The sequence below is a fragment of the Danio rerio genome, chromosome 16, assembly GCF_049306965.1.
Source record: "Danio rerio strain Tuebingen ecotype United States chromosome 16, GRCz12tu, whole genome shotgun sequence".
Classification (NCBI taxonomy): Eukaryota; Metazoa; Chordata; class Actinopteri; order Cypriniformes; family Danionidae; genus Danio; species Danio rerio.
Window position 1 is genome coordinate 8,326,412 of NC_133191.1, and position 16,539 is coordinate 8,342,950.

At 36.8% G+C, this 16,539-nt stretch overlaps 1 protein-coding gene across 2 annotated transcripts in view; it reads left to right on the plus strand.

Moving 5' to 3' along the window:
- The window catches only part of ano10a (anoctamin 10a), a 58,190-nt gene that overhangs the window by 8,596 nt on the left and 33,055 nt on the right, over nt 1–16,539 (plus strand). For both annotated transcript variants that reach the window (XM_073925182.1, NM_001030206.1), the window contains 10 exon segments: nt 308–505; nt 690–824; nt 2,045–2,164; nt 4,309–4,642; nt 4,967–5,202; nt 6,647–6,702; nt 6,968–7,042; nt 8,660–8,842; nt 11,249–11,440; nt 13,522–13,650. In XM_073925182.1, the coding sequence (XP_073781283.1) occupies nt 308–505; nt 690–824; nt 2,045–2,164; nt 4,309–4,642; nt 4,967–5,202; nt 6,647–6,702; nt 6,968–7,042; nt 8,660–8,842; nt 11,249–11,440; nt 13,522–13,650 (1,658 nt within the window).

Sequence of the window (16,539 nt, forward strand, 5' to 3'; positions counted from 1 at the left end):
TGAGCCCCCTGGTCCTCTCTCGTCTTCTACGGCGGTCTCTCCTCCTTTTATCATTCAGAGCTCCTTCGTGAGACGAGACAGGTGGCAGGTCCAGGTGTCAGCAGTTAGCACTCATGCTATCATGCCTCGCACGCCCCACTTTTATAATTATATTTGATCACAGAACGCACTCTCTCATTTTAGTCGGCTTTTGTTTGTTCACGTGCAGCTATTTGGTCCACAGGGAATCAGACGTGAGCATGTTGGCGCTAGTTGTTTAGCATCGACTAGGTGTGTATTGACATTAACAATGCGATTCCTTTTACAGGAGCAGAGCTGTTGGTGGACCAGCTGCTGTTTCCAGCTCAGGATGGTCAGAAGCCAAATCCAAATGTTTTTGTTGTGGGCTCCACGTTACAGAGGCTTTTAATTGGAGCTGAAGATGTGGGCTTGTTTAAGGAGTTTCAAGATGGCACAATGCGCGGGTTCACTTATGCCAACAGAGAAAGCTTCAAAGACTTTGAAGGTGAGGTCCAAGTCGAAAGAATACGAAATGAAGGTGATTGCAGTGTTTATTTAGTAATTTCAACCCCATTAGTTCATTATAAAAGCATTACAGTAATATGACTAGTTGATAAGGTGCTAATGATTCTGGTATAGCATTATGTATCGGTCCTAGCAGTCCTATAACTGTTGTATTATGCTAACAGGAGACGGTGAAGGATTTCTCAGTGATGCGGAGTGTCAGTATATTGTTAAACATGAACTGGATACACTTAGAGCGAAAAACGAAGAGTATATACCAGGATATCCCAAGTATAAGCTTTACCCTGGAAAATCAATTGGTAAGTGTGCATTTGATAAACATATTACCCGCAACAAGACATTTATATACACACAGCAGGGAAAATAAGTTTTGAACACGTCACCATTTTTCTCAGAAAACCATTTCTAAAGGTGTCGTTGACTTGAAATTTTCCCCATATGTTGGTAACAACCAAAGTAATCCATATATGCAAAGAAAAGAAATCTAATAAGTTTACAAATTAAGTTATGCACAATAAAATGAAATGACGCAGGGAAAAAGTAATGAACACATGAAGAAAGGAAGGTGTAGAAAGGCAGTGAAAGCCCAGACAGCAGCTGAAATCTGTCAGTACTTCTTCAGCAAACCTCTGCCCTTCATACACTAAAAGATAGTGAAGCCTTTCTTCATTAATGGAAACCACAAAGCCACTGGATATTTGAAATTGCTACATGATGATGTGTTTCCCTCTTTATGCACTGAAGCTGGCACGTTCCCTGAGTTTTTCCAGCAAGATGGTGCACCACCACATTATGGGTGTCAGGTCTGAGCATTCCTGGATGAACAGTTTCCTGAAAAGTGGATTGATCATCGTGGGCCAGTTGAATGGCCTCCAAGGTCTCCCGATCTGACCCCCTTAGACTTTTATCTTTGGGGTCATCTGAAGGCAATTGTCTATGGTGTGAAGATACAAGATGTGCGGCACCTGAAACTACGGATACTGGAAGCCTGTGCTGGCATATCTCCTGTGGTGTTGCTATCAGTGAGTGAAGAGTGGGAGAAGAGGGTTGCAGTGACAATCCAACACAACAGGCAGCACATTGAACACATTTTATAAGTGGTCAGAAACTTGTAATTCATGAAAGAATAAAGTTACGTTAAAATCAAGCACACCATTGTTTTTTTTTGTGAAATTCCCAATTAGTTTGATGTGTCAAATCACCCTCTTCCTATTGAAAATAACAAAAGTTGGATCCAAGATGGCGGACATCAAAATGGCCACCATGGTCACCACCCATCTTGAAAAGTTTGACCCGTCACATATAGTAATGTGCCACAAACAGGACGTTAATTTTACCAACCATTCCTATTTTATTAAGGTGTATCCATATAAAAGGCCCACCCGGTATATTAATATTAGCTACTTCAGTCCAACGTCTACATCAGCAGGATGATGATTGTAATCCACACGCAGTTTGTTGCAATGCTTTTTGTCATTTTTGAACATCCTTAACATTTTGGTGGTGAACTCTTTTTCAGTACGCAGACTGCAGTCTAAAGGTGTCCTTGTCCAGTATTTCCCTCTCCATAACAAAGAAGACCTTAAGAGACTCTCGTTCTCGTGGTACAAAAAGATCAAATTGTCCTTCCAGCCACTTGGTGAGTCACTCTGTCTGTGTGCGCTGGCAGCATGAACTTTAAACCCAGCTTCAGCCTTTATATCAGTTGAGACTTTCACAAGAATATTGGTTATCTAAGTACAGCTGAATGTCATAAATGGCAGCTCTTAACATTTTCTTCTCTTATATCATTAAGAAAACACTTCTGACTGCTTATTTAATGCTAATGTTGAGCTAAGCAAAATAATACTTAGTCCATCTAAAATAGATCCACTGTAAAGGGTTAGTTCACTCTAAAATTAAAGTTCTGTCATCATTCACTCACCCTCATCTCATTCATTTTCATGTTTGGAAAACAAATGTGACCCTGGACCACTAATCCATTTGATTAAAAATATCATGAATATTGTTCTAAAAATTAAGGAAATGTCTTATTAGGATGAGTAAATTCTGCCAGAATTTTTGTTTTCAAGTAAGTTATAACTTTGTAGACTGATTTCACACGGCCGCCATTTTTAAAAGCGAAATCTAGACTGCGGTGGGAAGAAACCCGGAAGTATTGTTGGGAGTTATATAGGAATGTTGTGTAGCTGGCTGTATATCTTATCAGCGAAGAGAAAGTGACACAAATTTAAAATTTCACCATCTTCCGAGTGACCCGAAGGGTCCGTTCTTGTGAAAATAAAAAGTGATATCAGAGCTCATTTTCAGCTAAGTTAAAGGAAATGGCACTAGTTAGCTAACGTTTTCTTTCCCAAACACACGCTATTTCAAGAGTTCACACTTAGCTGATGATTTATAAAAGCTTGTTTGGCATGCTGTCCCGGGAGAGAGCCCCGAGCTCAAGGGATCCTCGAGGCCGGGGCTTCCTCCCGTTGGCAGAGTGAGAGGGGAGCCTGAGTTCCGTGGATCTCAAAACTCCCCGGCTGCGGTAGCTAAGGAAACAAAAGGGGTTAGACAGATGCTTGATTGTTATGAATGTTGAAGTTCTTTGGATGGTGGGAGGAAACCGGAGAACCCGGGGAAAACCCACGCAGGCACGGGGAGAACATACAAACTCCTCCTCAGAAACACCCACCGTGTTCTTGCTGTGGGGCTCATAGTGCTAACCACTGGGCCGCCGTGCCGCCTGATCAGAGGTAAAGGAGGAGAATAGGGGAGGAGGAGGGTTTCTTCCAAACGAAGATCAAATGAACTGAAAACTGTGGTTATTTATAGTAGCTTAGGGCACATATGATTGGAATACGAGTGATTAGTAAATACGAGACCGGCCGTGATAAATCATAAGCACGTGATCCTCTCGAAATTAGTTTATGAATAAACTTCACTTATCAAACTCAAGTTAATGAACTGATTCTTTTAGTATATTAGACTTGTCATGATACCGAATTAAAAGAAAAAACCCTCAATTTCCCGCTAACAATTAAGGCACTGTTGATGGCTTTCTTAAAACAGCGCTGATTTGCCATTGTGTTCACGTGCTTAATAGAAATGATTGTGATTGGCCGAGAAGGTCATCTGTCACACTCTGCTGTTTACCGAGTACAAACACAGACGAGCGATCCGCTTGATGACTCGACTGATCTTCACGGCTGCTTCGCGCTCCAGTGTTCGTGTATCTTTGTTTGCACTTGGTGAAGAGCGGTAAACTGTTGAGCACTGATGAACACTATAGTAAATCAGCGCTGTTTATGAACGCGCTTAGCGGCGCTTATATGTTAGCGGGAAATTGATGTTTTTAAAACTTCAGTACCGGGACAACACTATTACAGACAACACGAGGGTGTGCTACAGAGGACTGCAGTGTTTTATCACTTACCAGGTTACATAGGCTGAAGCAGGAAAGCGTCCCCACGATGTTTAACTGGTGCCAAGAACTGAAGCCTAGGAGAACACTTGAGCATATTACTCCTAAAGAGATTGTGGTGTTGTTTGATGCTAAATTACTTTTAATTGTTTAAATTAAACTTACTGAATGATATTAAAGTGATGTTTACACCATTTCTGCATTTTGAAATCTGGAGGTTTGCAGTCCACAGCATGTTACTGCAATATTTACAGTGCTGGTCCTATACTTCCGGGTTTCTTCCGACCGCAGCCTCGATTTGGTTCTTTAAAATGACGGCTGCCTGAAATAACCGTATAGTATGCTAAAGCCACTGTGCTGTATTCTTCATGGTGTAGATGACATCAGAAGTTACTTTGGTGAAGGTCTGGGACTCTACTTTGGATTTTTGGAGTATTTCACATTTGCCTTGATACCCATGGCCCTCATTGGTATCCCCTACTACCTCTTCGATTGGGAGGACTACGACAAGTACGTCCTGTTTGCCGTCTTCAACCTGGTTTGGTCTACAGTATTTCTGGAAGTATGGAAGCGGTGCAGCGCTACGTTAGCATACAGCTGGGGAACTCTGGGCCGTAAAAAAGCCTTTGAAGAACCAAGAGCTGGATTCCATGGACCCTTGGGGTTGAATCCAGTCACCGGCCGAGAGGAGCCAATCTACCCTAGCTCCAAGTATGTTGAAATCTTGTCTTATTCTTTCAGGGAATATTTTTTTTAAGTAGCCCGGTTTAGCTGGAAAACCACACACTTTGCATCCTGACAGGAGGAGTAGCAGTTTATTTACAAGGGCCAAACACAAAGAGACGCAATTTGGCGCATACCCTAAAAAAAAAAAACAATTTCAGCAGTAATCTGTGCTGTAATCTGAGCTAAAATTTTAGTACAAATTTTGAGAACAGACTCATATTAGACCTTGTGAAAAGTGGCATAATAAGTCCACTTTAATAATAATAGTAATACAGTATTTGTATGACAGTGTTTGTTTTCCTGTGACAGGCGACATTTGAGGATATATTTGGTGTCGGTCCCTTTCGTTCTGCTGTGCCTGTATTTGTCCTTTTACGTGATGATGGTTTACTTTGACATGGAGTTCTGGGCCATAAGCATATACCATGAAAATCCCAACTTTGCAACCAGCGTTCTGCTGTTTGTCCCGAGTATCATCTATGCTGTGGTCATCGAGATCATGAACCTGCTGTATCGCTACGCTGCAGAGTTTCTCACAGACTGGGGTGAGCCTGAAATCCATTCAGCATTCTTCTTCTTCTTATTCACTATCATGAACAAATAATGAATGATTCATTTATGTAAGTATATTTATTCACATTAGTGTAATTTAATGAAAATACAGTTGCTTACTATTGGTTCATGTTAACTCGAGTGGATAAACTAATCTTAAAGGTGCTGTATGTAAGTTTTTGACTCTTCTAAAGCATAAAAATGCCATGATATGTTTGCAGATATTAAAAAAAAAACATGCTAATTGAACATACTTGTTTATCTGAAAAACAATACTGAGGTCAGATATTCTGCTTTTAAAATGTACGTTATGTGCCGGTCTTTGTTTTGGTTCTTTCAACCCACCCAATGCCAGTTTAGCCAATTATATTTCAGCGTCTCTGGTTGCCTTGATGGAAAACAGAGAATTTCATTCATTCATTTAGGAAGGCTCTCAAAGCATGCTTCCGTGACTGAATGCGACCTCTGGTGGACAGTAGCAGACTCCGAAATGAGACGCAGATTCAAAGTTCCAAATAAGGTGGTTATTAATTAGCAAATAATATTAATATTACGAAAGTAAACATTAGATGAGCAGGATATATTTAACCCTGTGTCCTAACAACCCACTACATGATGAGATTTGCACTGATAAGCAGTGTTGCTGTTTGCGCCAGACAAAACACGACAGAAATTTAAATACAGCCATTCAGATACACAGAATAGTGCACTCACTGCACTCCAACAGAATGAATATGTATTAATTAAATCATAAACCTTACATAAAATCTAATTCATACACATTAAATATCTTTAACATTATTAAATGTAGATGCTGAATCACTGATATGTGTTGGTTTGCAGAGTCACAGTTCTAAAGTTCAACTTCAAAAAGTTTAATTTATTTTTAAAATCTGGTAAATCATCTGTTGCTGCTTTCAGTAGTATGACAATAAATTTCATGTAAAATGACATTCAAACTCACATTATTAGCATTTAACACTTAATAAAGCACATGTTGTTCACCTGTGAGAAATAAAAGCCGTTTTTAAAATATACATTTCAGGGGATGACTGGGAATAAACTCCTTTTAGTATGGAAAATAGTTCTTCTAAATAGTTCTTAAATCAGTGTTTAGGCTCGATAGTCAGGCACACTCGCATCAATCTGGCAACCTGCGCTTGCGTGGGCTCATCAGAGAAAGAGCCTTTGTGAAAATGTGTTTTGATCCAGGACTGCAATACCTAGTTCAACCACTGGGTGTCAAACTAACTGTACATACTGCATCTTTAAAATGTGTTTAGTGTAATATAAAATATAATAAATGTAATAAAAAAGGACACTAAAATGAGAAGTATGATCTTTGATTAATATCAAATGAGTGATCATTATTAATGATGATAGTTATAATTGATAATTATTGTAAATCCTATTCTATTTTTTTATTTCTTTGTACAGAAAACCACAGACTGGAGTCCTCATTTCAAAATCACCTTGTGCTCAAGGTTTTGGTGGTATGCTTTCAATTGTTTTATACTTTACATATTTATTTTGCATATTTTATTATTTCATGTTAGTTTAACTCTTGTACATCTATTTCTGTTGGAGATACTGTTCCCATTGACTTTAACATTTTAATCCCAGATCTGAGTCATCTCTGTGTCACTAGTTTAAAAATTCTCATCTAATATTCATGGAACAGCTGTAGATTGGTCTAAAGGTGTGGGGAACATTACAATTAAGGATTATTTTGATGTATTTGTTTCTTTTTCTTTCCAGTTTAACTTTGTAAACTGCTTTGCCTCTCTCTTCTACATTGCCTTTGTCATGCAAGACATGGTGCTTCTGAGACAGGTGAGCATTTCAGACACACAAACAAGAAAAAAAGGGTTCGATAATCCAAAATTCGGTTGCATGAAAATGTCATTTTTAATGTTAAAAATCATCCAGAGGAATTTAGTTCAACCTCAAAAAGCAAAAGAAGGTATTTTATAGAAACCTGACTGAGATATTTGCTCCTCCACTGAGACTTCGTTCACCCCCTAGGGTTAAGCTTTAAAAACTACAATTAATCCAGTTGTTGATTGATTGATTGATTGATTGATTGATTGATTCACTGATTCATTGATTCATTGATTGATTGATTCATTGATTGATTCATTTACTGACTCATTCATTGATTCATGCATTGATAAATTCATTCATTAATTGATTTTGGCAAAGAAGCATTAAGCTTTAAAATGCAAAATTCACTCAGGTGTCTCCAGGAGTTTAACCTGTATTTTATTAAGTGATATGAATGTTCTTTGTGTGGTAGAAATCCAAAAGAAGGTCTTTGCTGACTAAATTATTTCCACTTCTGTACAGATATCTGGCATTCACTCATTAGAGAACATATTGTGGATACAATTCATTCATTCATTCATTCATTCATTCATTCATTCATTCATTCATTCATTCATCCGTTTATATTTTATACTATTTTTGCCAAGGAAGTTTAACAGAGTATAGATATTGTCAAACCCAAAATTTCAGGCTTGACTGTATATGTGTACACCTTAAAAAGCATCTGCAGTTTGCAGTTTTACACATTTTGTGTAATCCTGTTTTTATTTTTCATTTATTTATCCGTTTGAATTGCATTATGGAACCTTGATCTGACTTCCAACAACTTTTAACTTTGGAAAGGTTAGAAAAGTTAGAAAAACTGACTGTATTAACATTTTAATAGTTTAATAGTTTTTCTGGGTTTGTGTTGTATAGTACACTACAAAAACCTTGTACTATCCTGCCAGTACATTTTCTATTATTTTACAGACTTCTTTCTCTCTATATAATTTCTAATACTTTATATTATTTCAAACTACTAAAATGTCAATAAAAGTCACTTTGTTAAACTGTACAGTAAAATTTTCAACATTAAAAGTCGACAGAGCAAAGATCAAGCTCCCATAATGCAATTCAACAACTGTAAATGAACAAAAAATCTAAACTGTTAATTACCAGATAATTTTATTTTCCACAGTGTGTATATATATGCAGTTGAAGTCAGAATTATTAGACGCCCTGTTTATTTTTTCCCTAGTTTCTGGGATATTTTTTCAACACATTTCTAAACATAATAGTTTTAATAACTAATTTTTTATAACTGATTTATTTTATCTTTGCCATGATGACAATAAATAATATTTTACTAGATATTTTTTTCAAGACACTTCTATACAACTTAAAGTAACATTTAAAGGCTTCACTAGGTTAATTAGGTTAACTAGGCAGATTAGGGTAATTAGGCAAGTTATTGTATAACAGTGGTTTGTTCTGTAAAACAATCAGAAAAAAATTAACCTTAAAATAGCAATGTTTTGAATAATTAGAAACTGCTTTTATTCTAGCCAAAATAAACAAATAAGACTTCCTTGAATGAACTATCCCATTAATGTAACCCCTTGTCATTTGTCTGTGGATCATCAGAGTTTGGCCACCCTGCTCATCACCTCTCAGATCCTGAATCAAGTGATGGAGGCATTTTTGCCCTACTGGCTGCAGAGAAGGAGGAACAAGAGAGTCTATAAGAGGATGAGGAGACTGATGGGTGATAAAGAACTCCCTCTGCTGGAACAAATTCAGCTGGAGACTGAAATGAACACCTATTTGGTAAGTCTCAGTGACCACTGACAGATGGACACTTTCAGTCTAAATTAAAGGTTCATATCTGGACTACACACTTTTTTTGTGAATGCTACATAAAGGGTCCAACAATGACATTTCTATTATTCATTGCTCTCCCTCATGTCACTTAAGTTACTTAATTGTTTTTACAAATTTAGATGGATTGACCATAAAACAATTAAGTTGTCCCAAAAACCAAGAATTGTGTTGATTCGGCTCATTTCAAATTAGTTTGAACAAGCAGCAAAAATATGTTTTGAGTGCACTTCACTTTCCAGATTGTGAAATCTGCTTTATAAATAATGCACTGTAAAATAATATATGACAACAAGTCATGACAGGAAATGTTTTTGTTTCTTTAATTTAATAAGGTAATCAGGTTTCAACTATTTTGTTTAGGTTATACAAAGTTTAACATAATGGGCTCTATTTTGACGGTCCATGCGCAAAGTGCAAAGCGCAAAGCGCAGAGCGCAAACGCTTTCAGGGCGTGTCAGAATCCACTTTTGCTAATATAAGGATGGAAAAATCTGCTTTGCGTCATGGCGCATGATTTAAAAGGGTTGAGTTTATTTTATTAATGAGTTATAGGTGTGTTTTGAGAATAAACCAATCAGAGTCTCATCTCCCATTCCCTTTAAGAGACAGTTGCGTCGCGCCATAAGCACATTTGCTATTTACATGACGTAAAATAAGTGTAAGTGAAAAAAATGAGCATTTCACAAGCAAGAAAACAGTTAAACAGAGCATCTACAGCTTGAAAATGAGAGATAAATGATCTACTTTCACCTTCGCTCTCGTGGATAGGGAAACCTTGTACGCACAGACATTAATTAACCTATAAATAATTAATTTTGTTTGTTAAGCGCAAATATTTGTTTCAAAACTATTTCTAAATTCAGTTCTAATTTCCAGCAAACGAATAAATGAACAATAATAACGAATTGTGCTCAAAATACTGAGTTATATCCTAAAACACATGCTGTGCCCCATATGGTCTAAAACCTGACAGGTGGACAAATCTAAGCTTGTTTTTAATAAAACAAATATAAATACGCATATAATAAATAATACTGCTAATAATAATAACATTATACAAAAGCAAATTGTTATGAATGAACTGAAAAAGCCTCCCGAGATGAAGAAGGCATGAAGGCAGTGTTTTTTATATTTATGTAGGCTAAAAAAATAATATGTTTTGTAATATTTTAATCTTTTATATCTATATCTTATATATATCTTTATTATATCCTATAAATATCCTTAATATTTTATTTGTTTTTCATTTGTGAAGATATTTGCATATTGCTCTGCATCTTGTGTGTATAAGCAGTGTGTAAGCAAGGCGCACAACTAACACGCTCTGCGCTGGACAATAGACCGGCTTTGTTCTGGTCTATTGAAGAATCTATTACAGTTTCTCAAAATAGCAATGCAACAGCAATGCACCTCAACACGCCTCCCTTTTTAGACCTGAACGCCTATGGCCGCACATAAGAGCGCAAATGCATTTGCTATTTAAACCAATGGTTCTCAAAGTGGAGGTCGGGACCCCCCCGAGGGGTCGCGGTACAATGAAAGGGGGTCGCCTGGTGGTTTCCAAAAATCTATTTATTTTTATTCAACCATAAGAATTACCATATTTTATCCATAACCTTCTGAAGAGAAAAAAAATAGTCGTTTATACCATATATAGTTACTATAGTAGCTTATAGTTACTACTTCTATTGGATTGCAACCCCTGGGGTAATTACATTGTATTAAAGACACAGCAATAGTGTCAGATGCAGCAGATTTCATAACACCCGGTTAAACTTTGTGGCCCATTTCCAGCTCTCATACATAAAAAAAATTAATAGAAGACTGAATGGACTTGGATCCATTGGTGTGTGTGCGCCATTGCATGCAAGGTTTCTGTATTTATAACCACCTCAAAGTATATTGGGGGTCGCGACTCACTGGCATTGTCATTTTGGGGGTCGCGGCCTGAAAAGTTTGGGAACCCCTGATTTAAACAGCGTGGCGGAAAACGTCAAAACGACTCTTGCGTCAAACCAACAATTGCGTCGCGCCTTGCCCCACATTGCGCCGGGTGTATGATAGGGCCCAATGTTTTTAATCAGTTTGATTGACATAAGTTGCGATGACTAGAAAAATTCATATGATTTACCGATTATTATTCATATTTTACAGTGTAGTTCACAGAATGAAGCATAATCTATTCAGATTAGCTTGTGGTTTGAAGTGAATGGAATGGTGAAAAGTGTGATAGGCCTGTTATTGGGTGACATGAGCCTGAGTAAGTGATGACAGTAATTACACATTTGGGATTCTTCAGAAAGTTTGGCAAGGTTTGTAAACATGGTAATAATTACTACCTTTGATCATCAGGGCACGTTTGATGACTACCTTGAGCAGTTCCTGTTGTTCGGCTATGTGAGTCTCTTCTCCTGTGTGTATCCACTGGCTGCTGTTCTGGTGGTGCTAAACAACATCACTGAGGTTTATTCTGACGCCTTTAAGATGTGTCACGTTTTCAAGCGTCCCTTCTCAGAACCAGCTGCGAACATCGGGGTGTGGCAGGTGAGAAAACCTCCAGAGCAACTCGAGAAAAGCTGATCATTTACTGTTCTTTAAAGAAATCTTAAAGGGATAGTTCGCTCAAAAAATAAATTTGTTATTATCTAATACAGTCTACTCAACCATAACTTGTTCCAAATTAGAGTTTTTTTTGTTTTCTGTTAAAGGGTCACAAAACACCAAAACACATTGTTTGAGCTGTTGACAGTCGTATATGTGTCCCACACTGCTAAAAACACTATTAGGACACCTATATTTCACTAAAAAGTGTAAATTGGTTGTTTTTGCGTTATTTCAAGCAAATTCGTACTTCCGGTTTAAAACTAATTTTTGAAGCTGCGTCACGGTCATGACATAATAGCGTGTATTCCAGCGTGCAGACTGGACGTCTGTGCCAGAGTGTGTCTTATTACGTCTTACAGTGTGATGCATTAATGTATGAGTAAGGCTTGGTTCAAACCAATCAGCGCATGAAAAAAACACGCTTACAGCTGTTCCTCGAATCAAATATCTCGTTTGTCGCGAGGGGCATGAATGAATTCCCTTAATGAAAGAGCCAAACTGCAGTTAAAGTCCACCATTTAATAATTTGGCAAATAATTCGACAACAGATGTCCATGTAAACACAGTCACTTTGTCCCCTGTGTGTGTGTGTTTTGACTCTGAAATTCAGCGCGCCCAAATAGACACTCCCACACCATGCCTCTTTTCTTCCTCCGACACTCCCCCCTAAACAGAGCTTTACACGCCCACTTTTCGGACTTTTTCCAAAGTAGAGGTGTGAAAACACCCTGCTGAAAAGAGGGGGTTTCATGGCCCTTTAAAGAAGAAGTTTGGAATAATGTTGAAAACTGATAACCATTGACTTCATTAGTAGGAAAAAACTAATACTATGGAAGTGGTTAACCATTTAGAAAACAAAAAATATAAAATATACACTACGAGACAAAAGTCTTGTCGTCTATCCCAGTTGCAAGAGCAACAAATGCTAACTTGACTTCTAGTTAATCATTTGGAAAAGTGGCAGAAGGTCGATTTTTCAGATGAACCATCTGTTGAAGTAAATCCTAATCATCACTGCATAAATAGTGCTGGATAAGTTGGCGGTTCATTCCGCTGTGGTGACCCCTGATTAATAAATTGACTAAGCCGAAAAAAATGAATGAATATAAATATGCATGTATAATTGTGCTATATATAAATGTTTATATAAATAAACATGGCGACACAGTTGAGTGGTCAGTTTCACAGCAAGAAGGTCGCTGGTTCAAGTACAGTATGTGTGTGAAACCAGTAAAACATACGCTGAATAAGTTGGCGGTTTATTTCGCCGTGGCGACCCCTGATAAATAAAGAGACTAAGCTGAAGGAAAATGAATGAATGAATAAATAAACATTTATATATGTTTCACTTTGATTAGTGTATTTTTGTATTAATCGTTAAACAGCATTAAATTCTTTTATTATTTGCTCAATATTAGGACCTCATTCATGCTCCTATTTATACTTATATCATATTATTTTCTTAATTTTAAAAGCATACTGTAATCATATTTGTTTTATACAGTACAGGGTTATCTATAACTCTATGATAGCATTGTATCAAGACATAGTTTTCGTTGTCAGCTGAACTGTACAGAGGTCAAAGGCCTACCATCAGCTCATAGGCCTACTTGTGCTCTAATGAACTAATGAACCTTATTGTAAAGTGTTACCGTCTAAAGATTCATTCATAATGGTCTTACAAGGTCTTAAATTTGATTTGATGAAACCTGCAGATCCCCTGATTCAAAACCAAAACATTCTATCATCATTTATTCAACCTTTACTTGTTCCAAGTCTGTTAATCCTTTTTATTTTTAAGAAGATATTTAGAAGAATATTGGAGACCGCTCACTATTAACTTCCATACTATTTTTTTTATTTTTATAGAGGTCAGGTTTCCAACATTCTTTAAAATATCTTCTTTTAAATTCAAAACTCATAAATGGTTTGTTACCACTCGAGACAGAAACAGGGAGATTGTCATTTTTGGGTGAACAGTCCCCTTTAACTAACATCTGATTATTCTTTTCTTCTTTCAGTTGGCATTTGAGACGATGAGTATTATTGCTGTGGTGACCAACTGTGCCTTGATTGCTTTATCTCCACAAGTGAAAGCATATTTCCCGGAATCGGATGCTCAGCTCATCCTAACTGTGGTGGCCATAGAGGTAACATTCCAACTTCTCATCTCCTCACACCAAACACTGCTTTTGCGATGGCTCAGATGCTCCATAAGGTGGCATGAGTGAGCTATTTTTCCTTGCATGAACGTTCAAAGGTGCTAAACTTGGCTGCAGCCGTTGTTTCCATAACCGCCAGTTTGGAGAATGCAGTGAATGTAGTGTGTTAGGCCCTGTCAGATTGTATAAGAACAGTATCCAGAGCCTCGCTAAAACGGAAAAGCTCCAGTCCATATGGGTTAACTTCAAAACTAAACAGGAGGTTCAGTAAAGGATACGCTTTTGCTGCTGGCCTCAAGAGACCTACTGAAAATAACTGACCCAAAGCATGAAGAGAAATACACACTCTTGCACAAACACACAAGAGACGTGTATTTTTTTAGAGAAGAAAAAATAGAACTCCTGATATTCTGTGTGAACCTGGTGGGGATCCGGGGAGGAATTCATTGTGCCATGTCTTGTTTTCCGCTAATTAAACTTCGCAGTAATCACTGGAGTTGTAATTAGGCCATACTAATTCACCGCACTGCATCAGCGAACGTACCGTGACAGAATTTTAAATAAAACTCAAAAAATAAGCAAGCGTTTAGGGAATGGGAGAAAGTCTTTACAAACTTCCCAAGCAAATTTACTGCAGTCATTGGGGTTTGTTGTTGTTTTGTTCTGCAACATCGAATCGAGGAAATTTGCACCCTGTAAAATAATGTAATGAGAGAAAGTCAAGAGAGCAAATATTAACTTATACTCACCGGCCACTTTATTAGGTACACCTTACTAGTACCGGGTTGAACCATTTTTGCCTTCAGAACTGCTTCAATCCTTCGTGGCATAGATAGAGGCCATTTGAGTACAGTAATCTCATTGTCATGTTCAAGAAACCAGTCTGAGAGGATTCGCGCTTTATGACATGGCGTGTTGTCCTGCTGAAAGTAGTCATCAGAAGATGGGTTCACTGTGGTCATAAAGGGATGGACATGGTCAGCAATGGTCAGCGTTGACGTGATGCTCGATTGGTACTAATGGGCCCAAAGTGTGGCAAGAAATTATCTCTCTACACCATTACACCACCAGCCTGAACCATTGATACAAGGCAGGATGGGTCCATGCTTTCATGTTATTGATGCCAAATTCTGACCCCACTATCTGAATGTTGCAGCACAAATGGAGACTCATCAGACCAGGCAACGTTTTTCCAATCTTCTATTGTCCAATTTTGGTGAGCCTGTGCGAATTGTAGCCTCAGTTTCCTGTTCTTAGCTGACAGGAGTGTCATCCGGTGTGGTCTTCTGCTGCTGTAGCCCATCTGCCTCAAGGTTGGATGTGTTGTGTTGCTTTTAAAGATGCTCTTCTGCAGACCTCAGTTGTAGGCATAGGTTATTTGAGTTACTGTTGCCTTTCTATCAGCTTGAACTGGCCATTCTCCTCTGACATCTGGCATCAACAAGGCATTTGTGCCCACAGAACTGCCACTCACTGGATATTTTCTCTTTTTTGGACCATTCTCTGTAACGATAGAGATGGTTGTGCGTACAAATCCCAGTAGATCAGCAGTTTCTGAAATACTCACACCAGCCCGTCTGGCACCAACAACTATACCACGTTCAAAGTCACTTAAATCACCTTTCTTCCCCTTTCCGATGCTCGGTTTGAACTGCAGCAGATTGTCTTGAGCATATCAACATGCCTAAATGCACTGAGTTGCTGTCATGTGATTGGCTAATTAGAAATTTGCATTAACGAGCAGTTGGACAGGTGTATCTAATAAAGTGGCCATTGAGTGTATTTTAACTTAATCAGGTTTCAACTAAAAGTTTTAAGCTGTATGATTGATGTAAGTTGAGATGACTAGAAAGTTTGATTTGATTCAGCTCAAACTATTTAAGGCAGCAAGAATTTTTGAAAGTGCATGTGGAATCAAAAGCGAATAGTAGTGTTTGTCACCTCGTATGCCCCGCGTTTTGAAGTTGTAATTCAGATTGATTAGATGAATTTTGGCCTCTGCTGCTGCTGCTGCAGATTGATTTGTTTAGGGCTGGTGCTGCTGGGATGCGGGTATATGCTGGGTTCACTGGAACTAATCAACTTTGTGGGTGAGCGGGCAGCTACACTGTGTCTGTGACACTTTTAAACCTTCAGGTTAAATGACAGGTGAAATATCTATATACATTTTTATATATACTGTATGTGTGTGTGTGTGTGTTTGTGTGTGTATTACATACAGTGTATGTAATCCTCTGGTTTCAACTATATATATATATATATATATATATATATATATATATATATATATATATATATATATAAATATATATTTATATATATATATATATTTATATATATATATATATATATATATATATAAATATAAATATATATATATATATATATATATATATATATATATATATTTATATATATATATATATATATATATATATATATATATTTATATATATATATATATATATATATATATATATTTATATATATATATATATATATATATATATATATATATATATATATATTATATATATATATATATATATATATATATATATATATATATATATATATATATATTTATATATATATATATATATATATATATTTATATATATATATATATATATATATATATATATATATATATATATATATATATATATATATATATATATATATATATATATATATAGTTGAAACCAGAAGATTACTTGCACTGTATAAAAGCAAATAACCATTTAAAAATAAAACGTCAGATATTAATAAAAAGTCAGATGTTAATGTGACTAAACTGTTCTCTTTTAGTTAAGTTATTATTATCGGATTTGTTTCTGTTATGCTTAATAGCAGAATAATGAGAGAGACATTTTT